The sequence below is a fragment of the Drosophila takahashii genome, chromosome X (genome assembly GCF_030179915.1).
Source record: "Drosophila takahashii strain IR98-3 E-12201 chromosome X, DtakHiC1v2, whole genome shotgun sequence".
In the NCBI taxonomy this organism is placed as follows: Eukaryota; Metazoa; Arthropoda; class Insecta; order Diptera; family Drosophilidae; genus Drosophila; species Drosophila takahashii.
In genome coordinates, this window is record NC_091683.1 from 25,375,399 (window position 1) to 25,395,671 (window position 20,273).

At 40.9% G+C, this 20,273-nt stretch overlaps 2 protein-coding genes across 6 annotated transcripts; both read left to right on the forward strand.

Annotated features, from left to right (window-relative positions):
* The first annotated feature begins 282 nt into the window (after nt 1-282).
* LOC108069721 (uncharacterized) lies at nt 283-18,193 on the forward strand. Of its 5 annotated transcripts, none has more exons than XR_011419628.1 (12): nt 283-422; nt 5,608-5,854; nt 6,232-7,132; nt 7,198-7,294; nt 7,867-8,782; nt 10,541-11,041; nt 11,373-11,480; nt 12,721-13,008; nt 13,077-13,229; nt 13,288-14,262; nt 14,337-14,781; nt 15,808-18,193. XR_011419628.1 is itself a non-coding variant. In XM_044396212.2 (11 exons), the coding sequence occupies exons 3-11, from the start codon at nt 6,521-6,523 to the stop codon at nt 14,395-14,397; spliced, it is 3,711 nt and encodes a 1,236-aa protein (XP_044252147.1). In that variant the 5' UTR covers nt 283-422; nt 5,608-5,854; nt 6,232-6,520; the 3' UTR covers nt 14,398-18,193. The 5 variants fall into 5 exon arrangements, 2 of the variants coding, with proteins under 2 accessions (XP_044252147.1, XP_044252146.1); XR_011419627.1 differs by having other exon boundaries at nt 14,337-14,534; nt 14,630-18,193; XR_011419629.1 differs by having other exon boundaries at nt 14,337-14,534.
* Nucleotides 18,194-18,354: 161 nt separating this feature from the next.
* LOC108069730 (zinc finger protein 467) lies at nt 18,355-20,021 on the forward strand. The gene is made up of 2 exons (XM_017159941.3): nt 18,355-18,923; nt 18,984-20,021. The coding sequence occupies exons 1-2, from the start codon at nt 18,440-18,442 to the stop codon at nt 19,559-19,561; spliced, it is 1,062 nt and encodes a 353-aa protein (XP_017015430.1). The 5' UTR covers nt 18,355-18,439; the 3' UTR covers nt 19,562-20,021.
* The last annotated feature ends 252 nt before the right edge of the window (nt 20,022-20,273 follow it).

Here is a 20,273-nt window from a genome sequence, read left to right on the forward strand (position 1 = left end):
GTGCGTGCGTCGTTTGCTCGCGCTGACGGTGTTTTTTGAGTTCAGGGAGCACTAGCACATCGCACATCGCATCGAGCAACATGGAAACATAACTATTGGCGAGGCGGAATTGGAATCGGAATAACAGGAAATCTAAATCATCTAGGAGAATACGACAACTAACACTTAATTTTCGCAATCGCACAGTTTTGAATCGATACAGAGTGTTGTTTTCGGGAAAGATGTGATGCCGTTTTTTTTTTTTAAGTGAGATTTTTCCCTATTTTCCCCCATCAATTTCGGTGAGAGTGCTGTGCAACGAAAGGGAATACGCAAAATCTTTTTTTTTTTCGAAAATCGCGAGAGTCCCCAAAGGAGAAGGCTTCACATTGAAACGAAAAGGAGAAGCGAAAACGAAAACGAAGGAAAGGCAGCGCAATAAGGTAGCAAAAAAAAAGATGTATTTGTTTGTGTGCGAAAGTGCGAACACCGTTAGTTATGCTAACATTGACAGTGAAAATGTGATGAAAAATATGATGGGAAATCGTCTGCATGTGGAAAAGTGCCAAATAATACATTTTCACTTGACCCAGACGCACACCAACACACAATATGGTGATGGTGTGTGGCGAAGAGAGTGAGAGTTCCGGGAGAAGTTGCGAACCAGCTGCTCGGTGGACGTAAATATTTAATTGCCCACCGAATATATGTATACATACTACACTTGTATAAAAATACGGAAATTTGTGTACATAGTGATTTTGTTTATTGTATATTATTGCAAGCGAATTTCGAGGCAAAGGTGTGTGGTGTGTGCTGTGCGAGAGTCCAAAAAAGAACAGCACACTGTAACTCCCAAAGTGAAATATGTAACTGTTTTGCGCAAAGTTTTCTGCCTTTGTTGTTGTTCTGGTTGTTGATATTGTTGTTGCACACACAGACACCCTCGCAAAATCATCATCAATTACGCCCCCTCCATAGAAAAACCAGAGAGTGTGTGTTTGTGTGTCTGTGCTATCTTTGCGCCTATCAAAGCTCGCTCTCTTCGCCCACAAACATACATGCACGGGGCACCCGCACCCGAGCACACACACACACATAGTCCGCCCATAGGCACACTTTCTCTGATACTGTACCGTTTTAGTTTATTAGCTTGTATTCCCCCTCGACAGTGGTGTTAGTTGGCCAGAAAGTCTGTAAAAATGTTTGTTGACTCGATCTACAGTGGAGCCCCCTCAGGGTGAACAACGTTATTCGGCTTACGTCAGCCCAAATCAGGCAGGTCTCCGCATTACAGGAGACATTTTGGTTGAGCTTTAGATAGGTACCTCCATTGAGAGGGGAATCTCCAAACCGAACAACGGTTTATTAATTGAAGCGATCGTCTATATTACGTTAACATCGGGTTCCTTAAGACCAGGAATCTCAAAAATTAAGGATGCAATATTAATATGTTTCCCTATTAACGGGAAAAGAATAAAAATGGGATTTTAAAAAACAACCAAATCTAAAATTTACAGAATACAGCTTGTATTATAACAGAATGAGACGAAAAACCTTTTTGACAAGTAAAAATTCTTTTCCATTTATTCACGGACTCCAAGGTACTCAGAATATTAATATCTTACTTCCTTAAATGGTATTTTCTCCATTTATAATATTTATTTATATATTTATCAATACATCATCAAGGGTTCTAATATTTTACAGTACATTAGTTAGCCACAAAAATTCCCTTAAAAAGGTGTCTGAAAGTATGCAATGAACCAAGAACGTATTCTTTCGAAATGAATCCCTCTGATTTTCGGAATACATTAAAAACCCTTTATAAGTGACAAGAAAGCCCTAGTGATTTCTGGGTGATACCACCTTATCTGGATCCTTATCGTCTCTTTAAGATATATGGATGTATGTATACTACTCAGATCGTCATCGGGTTTTGTTTATCTTTTCTTCTTTGTTCGCACGTGAAATATTTTTCAACAAATTCTGAAATATGTGAGTGCATGTGCGTGGTCATAAGTTATAGGAAACAGCCCATTACTCTCTCTTGGTAAAATAATTTAGAAATCTAATGTTAACTGAGTACTAAAAAACAGGCCGAGTACATTTATTAGCACAATTTAGTTATAAATTTGTTAAGCTCAATTTAGTGTTATTCAAAGATTGAAAGAGTACAAACTTATTTTACGCTGAGCCGAAAGTACATACCGAATACAAATGTGGAAGTGTTGATGCCCATTTGTACACTGCACACTGTTATTTTCGCATTTACGGCGTAATTACTCAGCCAGATCATGATGGAAAGTCGGCGGAACGATCGCAACTATATTCATGTGTATACAGCCGAGATCACCGAAATAGTGCCAGTCCCCCCCGCCGTCCATATCGGATAACCAATGGGATTCGGAAGCAAGCACAATTTTTTTAGATTTTCTAAAAATTTCTTAATCAAAATCCTCTGTAGATATATGATTATATTCCACTATTTATCACAATACTTCGTTAGCGCTTTCACTGCCATTAACGTCTATTGTTTTCCCAAGATGCAAATTTTAGGATCTGTATTTAGTCAGTTATTAGGAAAGCCGTTCATTTCGGATAACCAATGGGATTCGGAAACAAGTACAAACATTAAAAAATGTATTAATCTATAATCCTCTAGAGATATATGATAACATCCCACCATTTATCACAATACTTCTCGAGCTCTTTCACTGCGATTAAGGTCTATTGTTTTCCCAAGATGCAAATGTTAGGATCTGTATTTAATCAGTTATTAGGAAAGCATTCCGGCATAGTTCCTATGCACTGGTGCAGTTGGAAGAGCAAGGTGGGCGTAGGAGTGGATGTAGGGGTGTACGGGTTTAGGGGCTTGGGGGCTTGGGCGTAGGCGGTAACGTCAGTGATTCGGTGGCCTTGACCAAAGTAATGTGTGGGAAGATTAAATCCTCAAAAGAACGTAAACAATGGGGCATCTTAAAGTAATCCTTTAACAAAGCCCCCTGCTTATGGCAACTCAAGAGCACAGCAGCCAGCTGTAATCGCATCAACTACGCCGTGCGCAGTGCACTGCACGGGATGGTAATCAATATCAATGCAAAGATAAGCTCCTACCACTCCTACCAGCCGTAGGCATCTTGAGTATTCCCCAGTATTCGGTATTCGGTATTCGGTATTCCGTAGAGCCGACTAAATGCGTCTTCAAAGTCAATTTGCATCCCGTGTTTGTGTTGTGTGTGTGCTTCTTCAGACTTTAAGAATATATGTACATAAGTATGGGAAAGTTCCTATGGTTAATTCCACCTACTAAGTACTATATAATATATGTATTGTACTTATGTATTTCAGTGCCCTATGGTTTTTACTGCCTTGAGGACGGGATTCTCGTAATCCCATAATCCCCATTGGCAATGCAGCTCATTAAGTCTTTATTTATTTGTTTAATCGGTCAATAAGAAGTCCACAGGTGTGGAGTGAATATTTGTTTATAGTTCTCGGCAATGTTTCATCTGTTGCCAAAGCTGGAATACAAGTCGAATGGCGGATTTATAAAGAAGATCAAACATCGGAGAAGAGCAATATGATGGAACTAGTTGAAAACTTTCCAAACAAATAAAAAATATACATATGCAGGAGGTTTGTAATAAAATGTGGACAAAACCAATGTGCAGCAAATTAATAAACTTCTGCTCTAACTGTGCGAATATGTAACAGCCGATGGACAAAAAAAAAGGGAAAAAGAAGGGGGTAGAAACCCAAAGGCAGCCAAAGAGTCAACAACAACAAGAACAACAATAACGAAGGCAGGAAACCTCCCTCGCAAACGGAAACTCATTTGCCAACAGTTTGAAACCAACTTCCGGCCCAGTAACGACGACAACGACAAGGGCAGCCGCCTGCGACAAATGCATGACAAAAGTCACATTACAAAAAAAAAAAAGGAAAAAAAAGGGGCCAAAGCGGGTGGGTTTGAGGACGTTCGCTGGATGGGCGAGGCTCTCTCGGAAAATGTATCAGCAGCAGGAACAAAGCCCCGAACGAAATCAGCGCTACTTATCAAAATTAGAACAGCAAATATCGCCAAACAAATTAAATATAGTAAAGCAAACTTTCCCACTCAGTGTTTGCGTTCTCTACTTTTTTTTGTGGACCCTTGCTACAGGAACCCCCCTAAACCCTGGTAAAAAAATATGGCCCAATTTTATTATTATTATTTTGTTTAACATAAATATAATTCAAACATAATATTTCCAGTTATATCAAGGTTAGAAAGTTATAAAAGAAAGAAAGATTAAGCAAAGGCTTTAAATGGAATTTTAGCAATATATACAATACCACAGTTTAAAAGTTACCGAAAAGTGTTCTATTCCGAATCCTGGAATTTTAGGTTCCTTTGCCAGCCAACAGATGAGAAAGCTCCGTGTTTTCCGGAAAGTGTATGCAAATGCACACTGTCCTTTGAGTTGTTTGCCTTCGCTAAGTACGCACGGCGCACATCTTACGTAATTTAATTAAATCCTTTTTAATTTTCCAGGTAGAAGGAGAGAAGTCTTTGCATAAGGCACCTTCTAATGCTTTGTTTGCCCGGAGCTCGGTGCTTGATTGACAAATGAGTGAATCGATGCGGAAAGGCAGTGCATTATTGATTGAAACTGTCCTGCGGGTGGAGGTTCGAATTGACTTAAACGTCGCCCATTCCGCGGGAATTTCATTCGATCTAGCTTCTCCCCAAATAGTTCCTTAGCCCGGCTAGCTCTTAACTTGCAACTTATAGTTGCCATATTGGTGTCACAGCCCCCGTTTCCGATTTCCGCCAATGGAAGACGCGAACACTCGGAAGGCAGGCAGCCCTTGTTATTTTTAAATGCTATCATTAAAGGACGAACAGTAAAACTGGCACGCAAGCGGTGTAGCTTTGACACAGATAGAAAAAAAAACATCATATCAAAATCGAATTCATGTGATATTTACAAAAGAGTATTGTTTTTGAAAAATAAATATATCTGAAATTAAATTTTGTTGTTTACTCCTTAAGAGATTTAAAGATTATGATTATGATACTTTCGATATTTTTTATCGGTGTACTTTGTCACAGATAGAAAAAAACCATCATATCAAAATCGAATTCAAGTGATATTTACAAAAGCGTATTGTTTTTGATAAATACATATTGGAATTTATATTTTGTTGTGTACTCCTAAAGAGATTTGAAGATGATAATAATGATACTTTCGATATTTTCGATATTTTTCTATCGGTGTACTTCTTTTTTCTACTCGACTGGAACGGAACGGAAAGAGGTCGATAGGGCAAAGTGCGTGTGTTAATGACAAAATGGTTATACAAGTTCGCGGCGGGCACGCACAAACAAATAAGGATAAAGATGGCCCAGCCGAAATTGAAATACCCTTGATATGGAGTTCGATTCTTTGGGAATCCTACAAAAACCTTCCTGAAATTGTAGAAACTATCTTAAAAGCTAATGAAAAGTACTCTTATGTGAATTCCAGCTTTTAGGGAAATATTAAAAGAAAATATGGAAAAGTGATGTGTCTAAAGTTTATACTATAAACAGGAACTGCATTTAAATTGATGTACTTTCTTTCTTTCGTACGCCATTTGTAGGTCTTCACCTGCACACAGCACCTTTAAAGACCTGACGCTGAAAACCCGCCACTTGGAGGCCATGAAAGCGTGCTATTTATGGATAGAAGAAGTAAAAGGAGTCCCAATCAATTTAAACATCAATTCAACATCTTGCGGTGGGTGCTAAAGGAAGCTGGCCGAGAGGAGGGCACCCAAGAAGGGCTTCGGGGGAATCGCTTTTAACGGAAGGAAAAGAGAAGCCAACCCGACCGAATCATGAAACATTGTAAGTTTGTTATGATGGCGTGTTATCCAATATACTTACGTACATACAGTTTATTCCTGGAGTAAACAACTAGCCAAAGCTTAAGGTCTTTAAGGGGATGCGCATTTTATGAGAAACTGTTGTGTTTTTATGCTTGGATTTTTGATTAATTAAATAAAACAAGTAATTACCATTGAACCACCTTAAAATCAGCTTTAATTAAAAGTAACGCTTATAATTTCTAGACTAATAAAAAAATCCTAAGAAAAAAACGACTTGAATTAAAAATCTAAAACGAAAACCGAAATTCGGAAATAATTAGCAACATTTATAAAAAATATTATTTAAAATTTACTTTTAAAAAAATATTAAATTTAAATTTTTCCTAATATTTTCAGCAAATATTTCCATACACAAGGACATGATGGAATTCGGATAACTGCAACCGAGAGCCACGTACAGAAATAGAATTAGGACCTTGTTGCCGAGTATTTCATTTCGCGGTTATAAAGCGCGTTAAAAATCATGAATCCAAGAGATATTTATAGAGCGCGTAAATGAAAGCACACTTCCGAACGAAGCAACTCTGATACATAGCACCCAAACCAAACTGTTCCCAGCGGATCAGTAAGGACCAAGAGGAGGAGGCGGACGAGGAGGAGGAGGCGGAGAGCGGGCACAGCGGCCATGGAACCACCCGGCGGATTGCCGCCGGACAGGGATAGGCAGCTGGTGCTCCGGAATCAGTCGGCGGCCCTTGTGCCCGTGGTGGTTTCCGCACCACCACCAGCACCACAACCACAACAAGCCACTGCAACCACGGGGCCATCAACCACGCCCACTCCACAGCCCAGCAAGCCAACCAGCCTGAGTCTTCAGCCGCATGGAGCCCTGCTCCAGGCCATGCAACAGTTATCTCCGTCGGCCGGCGGTGGCAACAACAATGCCGCCACCGCCGTTGCCACCGCCACGAGCAGCAGCAGCGGGAATGCCAACAGCGGCACCAGTCCCGCCCTGGCCTCCACCGCCACAGCCATATCGGCGACCACCCAGGCAGCCACTGCCTTCAGCGGCAGTTCGGTGGGTCACCACCACCTGCAGCACCACCACCAGCAGCATCCGCATGCCCCGCAACAGCAACCGAGCACAGCGGCTGTGACACAAGCCCACCATCACGGTTCCATATCCGTCACTGGGTCGTCGTCGGGCGGCGGCGGACTCATCGGTTCCAGTGGCAGCAGCAGTGGCAACCAACAGCAGGCCATCGAGAAGCTATCACGACCCATGGCCTTCGATAAGGTGGGTCAGGTGGGATTCTAAGATCCTTAGGTTTGCATTACAAAATGTTCTTTGTATTCCTTTAGATGGAAATGTTGGTGCGAGAGATGCAGGACCAGGAACATGGAGTGCCCGTGAGGCAGCAGAAAATGTTTCTGACATCCATACCATACGCGTTTATGGGTACGTATATCTAGATTGGTAATGGTCTTTAACTGAGGGGGCTTGAATATGATTGTCAGTTTTGAGCTGAAGAATTCGCGTTTTGTTTTTGCTAATGTTCACCATTTAAGGATAATTTAGGGCGAAATTTAAGTGTATTATATACATATATGCTTCAAGATATAGTAACAGTAATCAAATAATATGTAATAATTTGTAACTTTTTAAAAGTACACTGAAAGAAAAAAGATTAAAACCAAAGATTCATATTATACATATCTTTGAATTAAATACAGTATTCTTAGCTATAATTCAAAACATATGAAATTGCATAATTTAATTGAAAGATATTTTAATCATGGTGAAAAATATTATACTGTAATATTTTAAGTCTATAAAAAATATTTAAAACAAATTATATCTATTAGTGATTGATTTGACCTGTTTTTAACATAAATGTGAGGATTTATTCAAACTAAATAATATTTTTCCATATTTAAAGTTAATAACACCCGCAATTAACCCTTTTCTTTTAAATAGTGTATATGAATATGAACCCTATTTTCTAACTCATATTTTGTCTCGCCTTTTAGGATACGATTTGATTGAGTGGCTGATGGACCGCCTGCAGATCGAGGAGTCGGAGGCCCTGAACATCGCCAATCAGCTGTGTCTGCACGGCTACTTCTTTCCGGTGAACGACTCGAAGACGCTGACCGTGAAGGACGACTCGTCGCTGTACCGATTCCAGACGCCCTACTACTGGCCCTGGCAGCACAAGGCGCCGGACAATGTGGAGTATGCCATCTATTTGGCCAAACGATCGCTGCGCAACAAGCAGCGCCACGCATTGGAGGACTACGAGGCCGAGGCGCTGGCCTCGCTGCACAAGAATCTGAAGGGCAAGTGGGACTTCATCTCGATGCAGGCCGAGGAGCAGGTACGGCTGGCCAAGGAGCGCAAGAAGGGCGACAAGATTGTGGGAGACTCGCAGGAGCGGGCCTATTGGCGAGTCCACCGTCCACCACCTGGCCAATTCACGCCGTTGGAACCGTGTCCAGTGCCTTCGCGCGATCGTCAGGGCCTCAAGCCCAATAAAAAAAAGACTGTCGATGATATGCAGCGCGACGTTGATTATCTGAGCAAGTCGCTCAATCGGACGCGCATGAAGATGTCGCAGGCCTGCGAGTCGCTCGTCTGCTACTCGGAGACCTTCTCCGAATACGACTTCTTTCTGCAGCCGGCCCTGCCCTCCAATCCGTGGGTGACCGAGGATATCGCCTTTTGGCAGCTGAACAACACCTTCGTCGATATTCCCACGGAGAAGCGCGTCAAGCGCTGGGCCATTTCCATCGAGGAGCTCGTCTCCGATCCGACGGGCCTGCAGGAGTTCACCGGGTTCCTCGAGAAGGAGTATTCGCACGAGAACATACGCTTTTGGATAGCGGTCAATCGATTGCGGCGATCGGCTCACTCCCAGGTGGCCAGGAAGGTCAACGAGATCTACGAGTGCGTGATGATTACAGAATGTTATTATTATTATTATTATCTAATGCTTTGTTGGGGTCTTTAATACGAGCTATAGCTAAAGATGTTTATTAATTGATTATTCATTTTATTTTTGGCTAACTCTTATGACTTGTTTAGTATTTTGAAAGTATTAAGGAATTGATATTCTTATTATTATTTTTGTACGAAATCTACGAGTGCGTAATGATAACAAAATATTATTATTCTTGTTATTATCTAATGCTATATTGGGGTCTTTAATACAAGCTATAGCAACAAAAAATCTGATTTATTGATTATTGAAAGTATTTAGAAATTGATATTCTTATTATTATTATTTTTGTACGAGATCTGCGAGTGCGTAATGATTACAGAGTATTATTATACCCTTGCAGAGGGTATTATAATTTTGGTCAGAAGTTTGTAACGCAGTGAAGGAGACGTTTCCGACCCCATAAAGTATATATATTCTTGATCAGGATCAATAGGGGAGTCGATATAGCCATGTCCGTCTGTCCGACTGACCGTCTGTCCGTCTGTTTCAATACCGTTTGCGAGCTCAGTTTAAAAGCTAGCGCCTTCAAACTTTCACAGTCGTCCTAAAACATACGTATGCAGATCAAGTTTGAAAGCCGACCCGATCGGACGTCTATATCCTATAGCTTCCATAGGAACAATCGGATATAGCTTTCACAAAATGAAGATATTTCGCTCAGTGTACGAGCTATTAACCAGAATCTTTCTAAATCTTATTATTTTACGCATACCTTGATCAGGGTAAAAGCGCGTGCCAATCGGACGTCTATATCGTATAGCTCCCATAGGAATAATAGGGTGAAATCGGTACAAATTTAACGTTTTTCAGGATATTTCCCGCAGAATATAAGCTATTGACATAAAACTTTCCAAATCCTATTATTTTATGCATACCTTCATTAGGGTTAAAGCGCGTGCCGATCGGGCGTCTATATCCTATAGCTCCCATAGGAACAATAGGGTGAAAAATTTTAAAATTTTATTTTTTTCAATTATAAAATATTTTGTTGTTTTTTAATTCATGTTGCTATTCTAGTCAAGTTTTCATTCGTAAAATCTGCAAGGGTATTAAAACTTAGGCTTGCCGAAGTTAGCTTCCGTCCTCGTTTTTATTATTATCTAATGCTATCTTGGGGTCTTTAATACGAGCTATAACTTAAGATGTTTAATTATTGATTATTCATTTTATTTTTGTCTAGTTTTTATGACTTCTTTAGTATTTTGAAAGTATTAAGAAATTGATATTCTTAGGGCCGTTTTCTCGTCCGTTTGTTAAATTTAAAGTTGGATTAAAACCTTAAAATCGTATGTGAAATCAGAGTTTTAACCGTACTTTAAATTTAACAGGCGGACGAGAAAACGGCCCTTATGGTTATTATTTTTGCACAGTTGTTTTGGTGTTTTGGAACTAAATGATTGTAGATTATTATTATCCTTATGGTCTAATGCTATCTTATAGGTAAAACTATAACGTAACATATGGTTTATTATAGAGCTATGTCTATAATTGGTTGGTGATTATAATTATTATACTTTACAGTTTATTATGATTAACTTAATATTTAGGTACTAATTGGAATTTATTTTTTTTACTAGAATTTTTTTAACAGTATATTATATTTTACCTAGTATTTTCTAAAGGGTTTTACGATGCAGTTCTCTTTAGAAATTTGCAGATTTCTTCGTTCCAATTAATATACTAATAAATCTATATATTTTCAGGGAGTTTTTAAAGCCGGGAGCACCGTGCGAGATAAACATTGATGGCAAGACCATGGAGAGCGTGCTGCGGGGCCTGAAAAATCCATCGCGATTCACCTTCGACTCCGCATCGGAGCACATCTACATGCTGCTGCTGAAGAAGGACTGCTATCCGCGATTCATTCGATCGGAGCACTACAAACGGCTGCTGGACACCGGCATCCAGCCGTCGTACAAGAAGCGCTTCTTCAACTTTGGCGGCGTTAGCGGAGCCAAGAAGAAAATGACAGCGGCCCTGAGTAGCCAGCCGAATTTGGGTGATGCGGCCAAGGGAACGAGTGGGGGAGCCGGCAGCTCCATGATGCAGGCACCGCCGCCCGGGAATCTGGCCCGGCGACGAGGCAGCGATCGCAGCCTCACCGGATCCGCCCACGAACTGGCCGTCATCGGGGTGAACAAGGATGCCGGCTCCAAGGTACCGCACTCTCATTCCCAGAGTAATCTCAGCGAAATTCCCTTCAGGTAAGTGGCCAAGATCCTGTCTTACTAAGAGATTGAGAAAGAGAGAGATCTTTCGAGTGAGTCGGTTTAATATGATTGATTTTGTATTCTGATTTTTCGCAATGTTTGATTTGCCTGGAAAAAGAGCCAATCGTTTTCATTTTGTGGTAACAAAGCCTTTGATTTGGTTTACATTCAACAAGAAACAAACATATATACAATATATATTAACTTTTTCACAATGCGCACGAGACCTTAAGAGCGAAAGCCAAGCAAAGAACTTGAAAAATCAGTTGAACAATCGATATAATGCCATAACAATTGATTATATCATATCACACACGCACTGCAGTAGCGATTCGATTTACCGGGGCGATATGCCACAACGCCACATGGCGGTCATGGATATTGGGATCTATGCGGCCTACGGGAATCGCGAAAGTAGTTTGCAGGCACTTCCGTAAGACATGTTTATTCATTGGTATTCGTATTGGTTTTGCGAAACGCTTACCACTTGTACTAAAAATCAAATCTTGTACTTTCCAATCCTAAAACGTAATGCAAGTGTTTTCTTTCCATCTATTCTTCCTTGTTTTTTTGTTTTTTTTTCTGTGTTCTCGTTCGATTTGTGTCCCAGACCCATCCAACCTTCTGTTTCTATCTCCTTGTCGCCTTTTCTACCCATTTTTAAAGACGCGTTTGGGGCAAGTGCTTCAAGAAGGAGGCTATGAGTGTCTAGAAAAGCACAGTTTTAGTGTCGATTGATTTTTAAATGATTATTTTAAAGTAACGAGAGAATGCCTTCCAATTGCTGGGCGAATGGGCGACATGAAATCTTTTTTAAACTTACTCGTTGTCTAACTTCACCGCCGCAAAACCTTAATTATAACCGGTACTCCGGTCATTCGAACAGGAAGATTCATTTATAGAAACAAGGGTTTTAATCATACCAGTAAAATACCTTTTTGTTTTGAGTTAAGATAAATTTAAGTATTAGTAGAGAAACTATATAATTTTTTTTGGAGCTGAATATATCATATAGTAAGAATGTTTGGTAATAATGAGAAAGGATTTACTTTGTTTGTTGTTAAAAGTTAATTTCGATAATGTTTTAATTAAAGTCTGAGTTCTGACGCCAATAACTACATATTACTAGCGAGCTGTAGGTAACGAGTACGAGTAGCGAGTATGAGTAACGAGTACCGGGTATCTGAAAGTCGGTATCCTCGACTTTGGCATTCCCACCTGTTCTTGTTGTTTCCCGTCATCTGTCCAGCGAACTCCTAGTTGCCCTCGGATTCTATATACATATATATCACCACCACTATCACTGCTGCGATCCTGTTTGCCTCGCCTCGCCTCTTTTCTTGACCTTACCAACTGTCTCCGAATTTAAATGCATAGTTTCAATCGTTGCTCTGCCCGAATGTTTGCTGTCGTTCTATATATTGTGTGTGTTCTGTAGCTATTTCGATAAATGGCCGTTTCCGTTTCCGTTGCCGGATGCTTCTCCCATGCGCCTCTTACCCTTCTTTTTCCGTTGTTACCAATTGTACATATATATACGCATATGTATGTATGTCTACGTGTTCAACACCAGCCTTTCCTTTTCAACCACCAGTCTAAGTGTATGGAAGCTTGGTTATTTCGAAACTACCATAATCCCTGTGTTTTTTGTGTTCATGTATATTGACCCGCAGAGAAACGCCAAAGACGAAGACGACCACCGCCACCGCCCTGGAGACAACGGAGTCCACGTCGTCCTCCACAGCTCTCGTTGTGGCGGCCAGTGCCAGTGCCGTCTGCCCGTGGGACGAACCAGACGAGCCCGATCCGCCCCCTGCGCCATCGATGCAGGTAAAGCTGTCCGTGTGTCCCTGGGAACTGGATAGTGCCGCAGAGCCACCGGCAGCAGCGTCTCCTTCGGCCACAGGAGGAGGACAGTCGAAGATCTCAAGTTCCACCGGTCAGTCACTCCGATTGAATAGGTAGGTGTGCACATCGAATACATCACCAACCACAAGTTTCACCAACTAATTACGTTTTATGCACTTAGCACTTCCTCGGACAACAGCGATGTGAATGACCGGATGCAGCGGAATCTGGGCATTCGCCATCAGAACACCGTGGACAGCGGGGAGGCGGGCATAAAGCGTCTGATTCCCAACTTTTCAGAGCAGCGTCGGGCTTCGGTCTCATTTACTCCCAGGTAAGACTAGGTAAAACTTCAATTATATCATCTAAAGTTCACTGTTTTTCCGTCATAGCCCCACTCCGGATTTCCAGCTGGGACGAACGGTGGCTCCAACGACAACCAGCTCCTCCTCACCCACTGTGGTGACCAAGGATCCGCCCTCCGGCTCGGATGTGGATGCGGAACTGGACGAGGAACTGAGCAAGCTAGCCCTTGGCGAGTCGGAGCTGCCGCTTTTGGTAGTACCCACCCCCACGCAGAGCCCGCCGCCCATAGCCAAGATTACGCCGCCGCCGCCGCCGGATCAAGGCGAGGATCAGGTGGCGACCACCACCGAGTCGACAGAGACACCGGAGACCTCCTGCTCGACGCAAAGCAACGCAGTGAAGGAGGTAACGGCGGTCAAAGAGGTCCAGATTGAGCTGATCGAGGAGGGGGGCCACACAGAGGGGCCAGGAAGTCCGCCCACCATTAAAGTCCTGGAGCTGGAATTGACCCAGGTGCCTGCTGAGGAGGCAGCAGGCGAGGACAGCACAACTACCACCAGCGCCACCGAGAATCAGAATCAGAATCCAGTGATGGCCAACGAAAGCACAGAAATAGAAGCGCCGCTGGTTTTGGACGAGCTTTCACCCACCACCGACGAGTACCAGGAGGGACTGCAGTTTGGGAGCGATGCCAAGGATGCCGTCGACGACTTCGACAGCATAGACGTGGGCTACATACCGCCGGCACCCACACCGGCTCCATCCATGGCGCCGCTGGCCGAGCTGGACGTGGATACGGTGGACGATGAGCCGTTCCCAGAGTCGCAAGTCCCCGTTCCCGTTCCTCCCAGCAGCAGTAGCAGCAGCAGGGAAATGGTACTGGCCTCGGCCTCGGTATCCGTAACGGCCACGCCCACATCCAGCAACGAAGAGGCGCGCCGGAGGCGGAAGAAGCGGAATTCGGAGGGCAAGAAACTTAGCTCCTCGCAGGACGAAAAGGAGAAGGCCAGCGGCAGCAGCATGGATGCCGATCACAATGCAGTGTGTCCCTGGGAAGACGAGTTAGTATAAGATCATAAGATCATAAGATCATAAGATCATAAGATCATAAGATCATAACATTATTTATCCACAGGAACGTCACCACCAACGATGGAACCTTCGTGAAGACATATGCCACACTGGGATACTTATGAATAAAACCAAATCTGTTCAAGACGGTGGTCAACAAGTTGCTGAAAAGGAAGCCATACAAGAAGTAAGGCCTGGGTTAGCTAAGTTTATTATACGGAGTATCTATTATAATACGTACATGCAAACATATTATGTAAATGTAAGTATTTAAATCGATAAATTGATAAATTGATTATGAGTGTATATGTAAATGTTAAATGCTTCTCATGTTCTTGAAAACCACCAACCAATAAGGCACCCAGTGGTTTGTTGCTGAAATTTTCAAAAATACGAAAACGACAAATGAAAATGAACGGAAAACGGAAAACGGTCTATGAATGCTACAAACAAACAACAAAAATATATATACTTTATCTACAGACATACATACTTATTTACAAATCGAGGTGGCTAAGGTGGCTAATTAGAATTACGAACGAAAAACAAAAAACCAAAAAACAAAAAAGGAGAATAATGTGTTAACAGTTGAATTAACTCCAGTCGAAATAATGCCGCCTTCTGATCAGTTGTAAAATCGAAATACTTATATAAACGGAGCTTAGAGATTCGGCGGCAGACATACTTTAATGTATACAATGTATATGATCTTTCTGCGCATAAGAAACAATTTTCCATAGTTCATTCAAAAGCTAAATGGCCATGGCCCCTTTTTAAAGTCTAGACACAGTAAATAAAAGCAAGTTATAGCCAAGTTCGCGAATAATAGTCCCGAAACCGAACCCCAAAAAATAAAGTAAAGTTTAGGGGGAACATGAATTTTCTGCAATAACAATGACTTCAGGTTATATAAAGTTATATAGTCGTTGGTATAACAGGGAATTTGTGAGATTTTACCATTAGGACAGATTGAGAAGAGTTGGTGAAGGGCGGGTTATTGGAAATACCTGCGATTGGGGACAATATACCAAGCTATACTCTTTGAAATTCGACCTACCTTTGCCCTTTGCCAACTCAAAAAAGCATGATGATCCATTTAGTTGGTAGTACAATGTGTTTAGCCGGATGTAACATGGCCTATATACTCTTCTATGTTTATCCATGCCTCCGAATCAGCCACAAAAAATCCCTTGGATTATATTAAATGCACAAGTTGCTGCGCAAGTAGTTCCCACTTGATTTTAAATTGTAACTTTTAAATTCATTTGCTTTATTCATTTCTCGCTTCGATAATTAAAGACCGTTTCATTTCACGCGTACATGCCAGAACTCACGAGCCCCAACTTGATGTGCAGTGAAAATGAAACACTACTATTTAGGAGGATACAATTTTTAAGTCTACCAATGTCCGTATAAAAAGCCTCTTAGTTATTTTTGGAAGAAAAAAAATCCAAACTGACTTGCGCGAATAACTTGTGCGTTTTAAATTACACACTGTCCTAAAGACTACTTAGTAATTTTCTCTATTTGACTAGAAATGTATTGAGCTGCCCGCCCAAACAATCGCAGAAATCGAGCTATGCTGTATAACACTAACAACTTAAAGTCAACATCGATGGGAGTGAACCGTGATGGCCCCCTGCATCTTTAAGATCAAATTACTGTTCAATTCGAACGTGTTAACCTTACAAAAAACAAAAACACAAAATAACAAGAAATGATTAGAAAATCAAATTAAGATGAAATCCTGGTTGTTCGCGACTAATACCTTTATATGAATCGAAAGAAGATAACTTATCGAAGAACTATTACAATCTAAGTATATTTATATTTTCATTGTGCATATGAATTAGCTACTTACTGTCGAACCCGTTTTGCTGGTAAACAATCTTTGTATCGGATATCTGAATTCTCTTTGTGCTTTCTATGCTAAAAAAAAAACCAAAACCAAATACATTTTTCAAACTACTTCAATTAAAAACGCAAAACCTAAACTCTAAAACGATATATGTACCAAATGTTGTACCAAAATGAGCAGAGTTACATACATAAAATGCCGAAGACCTAAGCAGATAGCAGATCGATGAAAATGTTGCATAGATATTATGAAACGAGGAGGGATACATATAGAGAAGTAGGATCGAGATGAGATGTGCCGTGTGTAGGGCGTGCGTACAAAAATATGTACATGAAACCACCGTTAACTTTGCTTAATGCGAGCCGAGCAATTAAAGAGTTAAAAAATAAATACAAAATAAAAAATAAAAGAAAAAAAATATAAATCAGCAGCAGCAATAGTTCCAAAATTGTTGTCAAAATATAATAGCAGCTTTTAGAACAACACCAAAGGAAGTTGTAGTAAATGCGGAGGAAAATTGTATTGTTGTTGTTTTTTATGTACATTTACTTTTTTGTATTACCGTTGTTGTAAGTCAAATATGCCAAAAAGAATAGTTTATTAAGAGTTTACAACAAAATTAAAGTGCAGGCAAGATATGAATTACTTTAACGCAAATCGCAAGAAAAAGTTCCGAATGTTTTTAGTAGTCAATGGTGAATATCTTTTAATTGCTTATACTAAGAGTTCCCATACATATTTATGGGATCCTTGCCGAAACGGAAACGGAAACAGAAATCTTAAATGAATAAAACAAGCGCGGCTGTCGACTTTACTTTTCCCCGGTACTCAAAAAAAAGAAAATACAATAAGTTATTAACTTAAAAAAATATAGCACAAAGAGTTTAAAAGATGAAATAACATGTTGTTAGATCGTATTCAATGGTTACCTGATTTTATATGCGTTGGCACATAGACAATTTATTAATTATCCAAGATCTACAGATTTACTCAAATATATTCAGCACTCTGAAAGAAATTGTCCCAAGCATAAAAGTTCACATTCATCTTATTTTAAAATTTAAAATTATTTGAAATTTTAATATCAAATTTGAATGTCTCCTATTTTCTGGGAAATACTTTAACAATTTTAAAGATCCGTTTCAAAAATTCCTGATACATTTTCAGAAAAATATTTTCTTATTAAAAAATAAATTTAATAAATACGACTTTTCATGGTTAAAAATACATTTTAGCCGACAGTAGTTGGAATTCTGAGTCCAAACATGTTGTCTGTTGTTTGGTTTTATGTAATATTTGATTTTTGAGTATCGGGTAAACATAGAAATAAAATACCTTAAAAGGTACAGTGGATTGATCGAGCCGGCGCAGCGCCATTTTGATAATAAACAAAATTCGATAACTAATGTATGTTTAATAAATTACATAAGTATGTACTACTTCACGCGACAGGTGGGTAGCCTTGCCCTACAAATATTTACTTTAATTTCTGGATAATTAGTGCTCATATCACTGATTAGAGAACAGGAATGCGCAAAACAATATGCTTAATACATAAGATTCCAGAGCTTTTAGTAACGCCATGTAAATTCTGGGTCATGAATACAGTTGTGAAGAGTGTAACCGAGGCGTTTGTTATTATGTATTCAAGTCATTTACTATAAGTGTATACAGCTTATACTATTACAAAAGTGTTAAAAACATGAATTATTTTGAGAAAACCAAAAAAAAAAGAAAAGAATATACAACAAAAGTGTTAGTCGGTAAAAGAAATCAAATGTAAAACAATTTAATGTAGACTGTACTAAAGAATTCAAGGATAATTGAATATCAACACTCCATCACGCAAATAACTAAAAGGAAATTCGCAAATTGAATAGAAGTTGATGGGAAAATTATTTGCACAGTGCAGAAAAACGTGTTATAAAATTATTATACTATGCAAAAAATATATATTATTGAATTATGCTGATGAAATTAAAAACCATAAAAGTATGTAAAAAAAAATTCAAATACAAATGATTTAAATGAAGTACAATAAATATTCAAGTGACGAAAATGTACGCGTGGTTCTATTGATTGGGAAATGAGACATTTTTTGGGTTGGCGAATGTAATTTTAAGTTTTGCGGCTCCTCGATATCAAATGGCGCCTCCTGTTATCGATTGAGTAAAGACATCGATGATGCTCAGACAAACATCGACTGCAAAAATGTGCTTCCACCCCTATTCGATTTGATAACATTTCGATAACATTTATAAATCTTAATAAGTATTCCATATTTTTGTTATATTCAAAAATAATAACAAATGGAGCTGGTGGCCATCCGGCCCAAGGCGCCGGGAAGCACTAATCAGAGCGGGAGCCAGCGACTGCCGGCCAGGAAGCCGGGACAGCGGAGGATGTACCACTGCGGCGTCTGCTTGGCGGGATTCCCGCGTCACTTGGCCACCAAGCGCCACGAGCAGCAGTGCGAGGCCAAATTGAGGCGCCTGTTCGTCTGCCGCCACTGCCTGACCCTCTACGGCGAGGAGTCGCGGCTGGAGCGGCACCGGCAGCGGAAGCACGCGGACGGACAGTTCCTGTGCCTGCAGTGCGGCAAGCGGTACGCCTCGGCCACCTTTCTCTACCGCCATGTGGTCAGTTGGCATGGCGAGCAGTCGCTATTCTACTGCGCCATGTGCGCGGATAACTGCAACGATGTGAAGACCTTCAGCGGAATGCGGGAGCTGCAGGAGCACGCCGACGAGGTGCACCACCTGCGCTCCCTGGGCTCCACGGCCAGCGAAACAGGTGGGTTATGTTCATTCCATATATATACTTTCTTATAAAATTCCATGTATAATTTACCAGGCAGCCTGGTCGACGAAACCGAGGACCTGGAGATGCTGGAGGAGAACATCGAGGACATCCTGCCCAGCGTCGACTGGGACGACGATCTCACCTTCGGCTGGCCCATGGACCTGGACAAGGAGTCGTGCATTTCGGACGGCAAGCCGAGCGTCTTTGTGTGCCCCTTCTGCGCCAACGGCTTCTCGGGCAGTCTGGGTCTGGTGCGCCACCTGGAGCAGATGCACGATCGGAATCCCCTGGACTGTTGCTACTGCGGCAAGAGCCACGGCAGCCGCGAGGCCCTCCGGTCCCACCTGCAACGTGTCCACGTTCTGCTGCGCGGTCATGTGTGCGCCGTTTGCCAGGCGGACTTTGCCACCGCCGATCATCTGAAGAAGCACGTGAATAGCCGCCACCTGGACCACCGGCCGCACCAGTGTCCCACCTGCGGCAAGAGCTTCGCCCAGCGGTGCCACCTCACCCAGCACATGGCCACGGATCGCGGACACGAGCAGGGCAACCACGTCTGCCAGCTCTGCCTGTGGCCCTTCTTTCGCGCCATCGATCTCGAACGGCATGTCAACGAGAAGCATCCGTAGCAGGATTCGGGATGAGATGTAAGGTATATTCGACTGCCAGGATATTAGGATTAAAATTAGAGTTAAGTCTAAAGACGACATCAACAGTGAGAAAACATTACCTACTATTTTACTACAGAATACCAATTAGGCAGTAGCATCAGCTAAAATAAGAGAAAAGTACTTGGTATTTTTGTTTTTTGTTAAGTTAAAATATAATTTTCTTTACCAAAAAAAAGTTCAATTTAAAATTAAGAGCTCTAAACATAAATAATCAATAAATTATGATTATTTGTTAACCAATAATATTTAATTATTCCCACAAAGCTAACTTAGAGTTAAAACTATATCCAAACTTTAAATATAGAGCTTTAGCGAATTAGGCCTTCAGCCAGCGTTTGCTTTGAAATATACAATATAGATTTCACAGATATTATTCTTAAACTAGTATTATATCAATAAAAAACAACATTGAAAAGGATTAGTTGGTGTAGCTTTTTCGCTGAGAAAATTGTTGAGTCATTAGAGATAGATTTCTAAATACCTTTAGATGATATATCTTGATGTTTTTCGTTGTACTAAGCTTTATCGTAATATTCGAGGTCCTAACAATCTTTGCTTTGGAATATACAACATAGATTTCACAGATATTATTCTCAAACTAACTTTATATAAAAACAAGAAAGGAAGCTACCTTCGGCCAGCCGAAGCTTATATACCCTTGCAGATAAAG

Bases quoted from the DNA above. Each gene is read 5' to 3' on its own strand.
- LOC108069721 (XM_044396212.2), top strand. From the start codon at position 6,521: ATGGAACCACCCGGCGGATTGCCGCCGGACAGGGATAGGCAGCTGGTG. The intron at 8,783-10,540 runs GTGCGTGATGAT...ATATATTTTCAG, and splicing joins AAGGTCAACGAGATCTACGA to GGAGTTTTTAAAGCCGGGAG. The intron at 11,042-11,372 runs GTAAGTGGCCAA...CACGCACTGCAG, and splicing joins CTCAGCGAAATTCCCTTCAG to TAGCGATTCGATTTACCGGG.
- LOC108069730 (XM_017159941.3), top strand. From the start codon at position 18,440: ATGGAGCTGGTGGCCATCCGGCCCAAGGCGCCGGGAAGCACTAATCAG. The intron at 18,924-18,983 runs GTGGGTTATGTT...ATAATTTACCAG, and splicing joins CTCCACGGCCAGCGAAACAG to GCAGCCTGGTCGACGAAACC.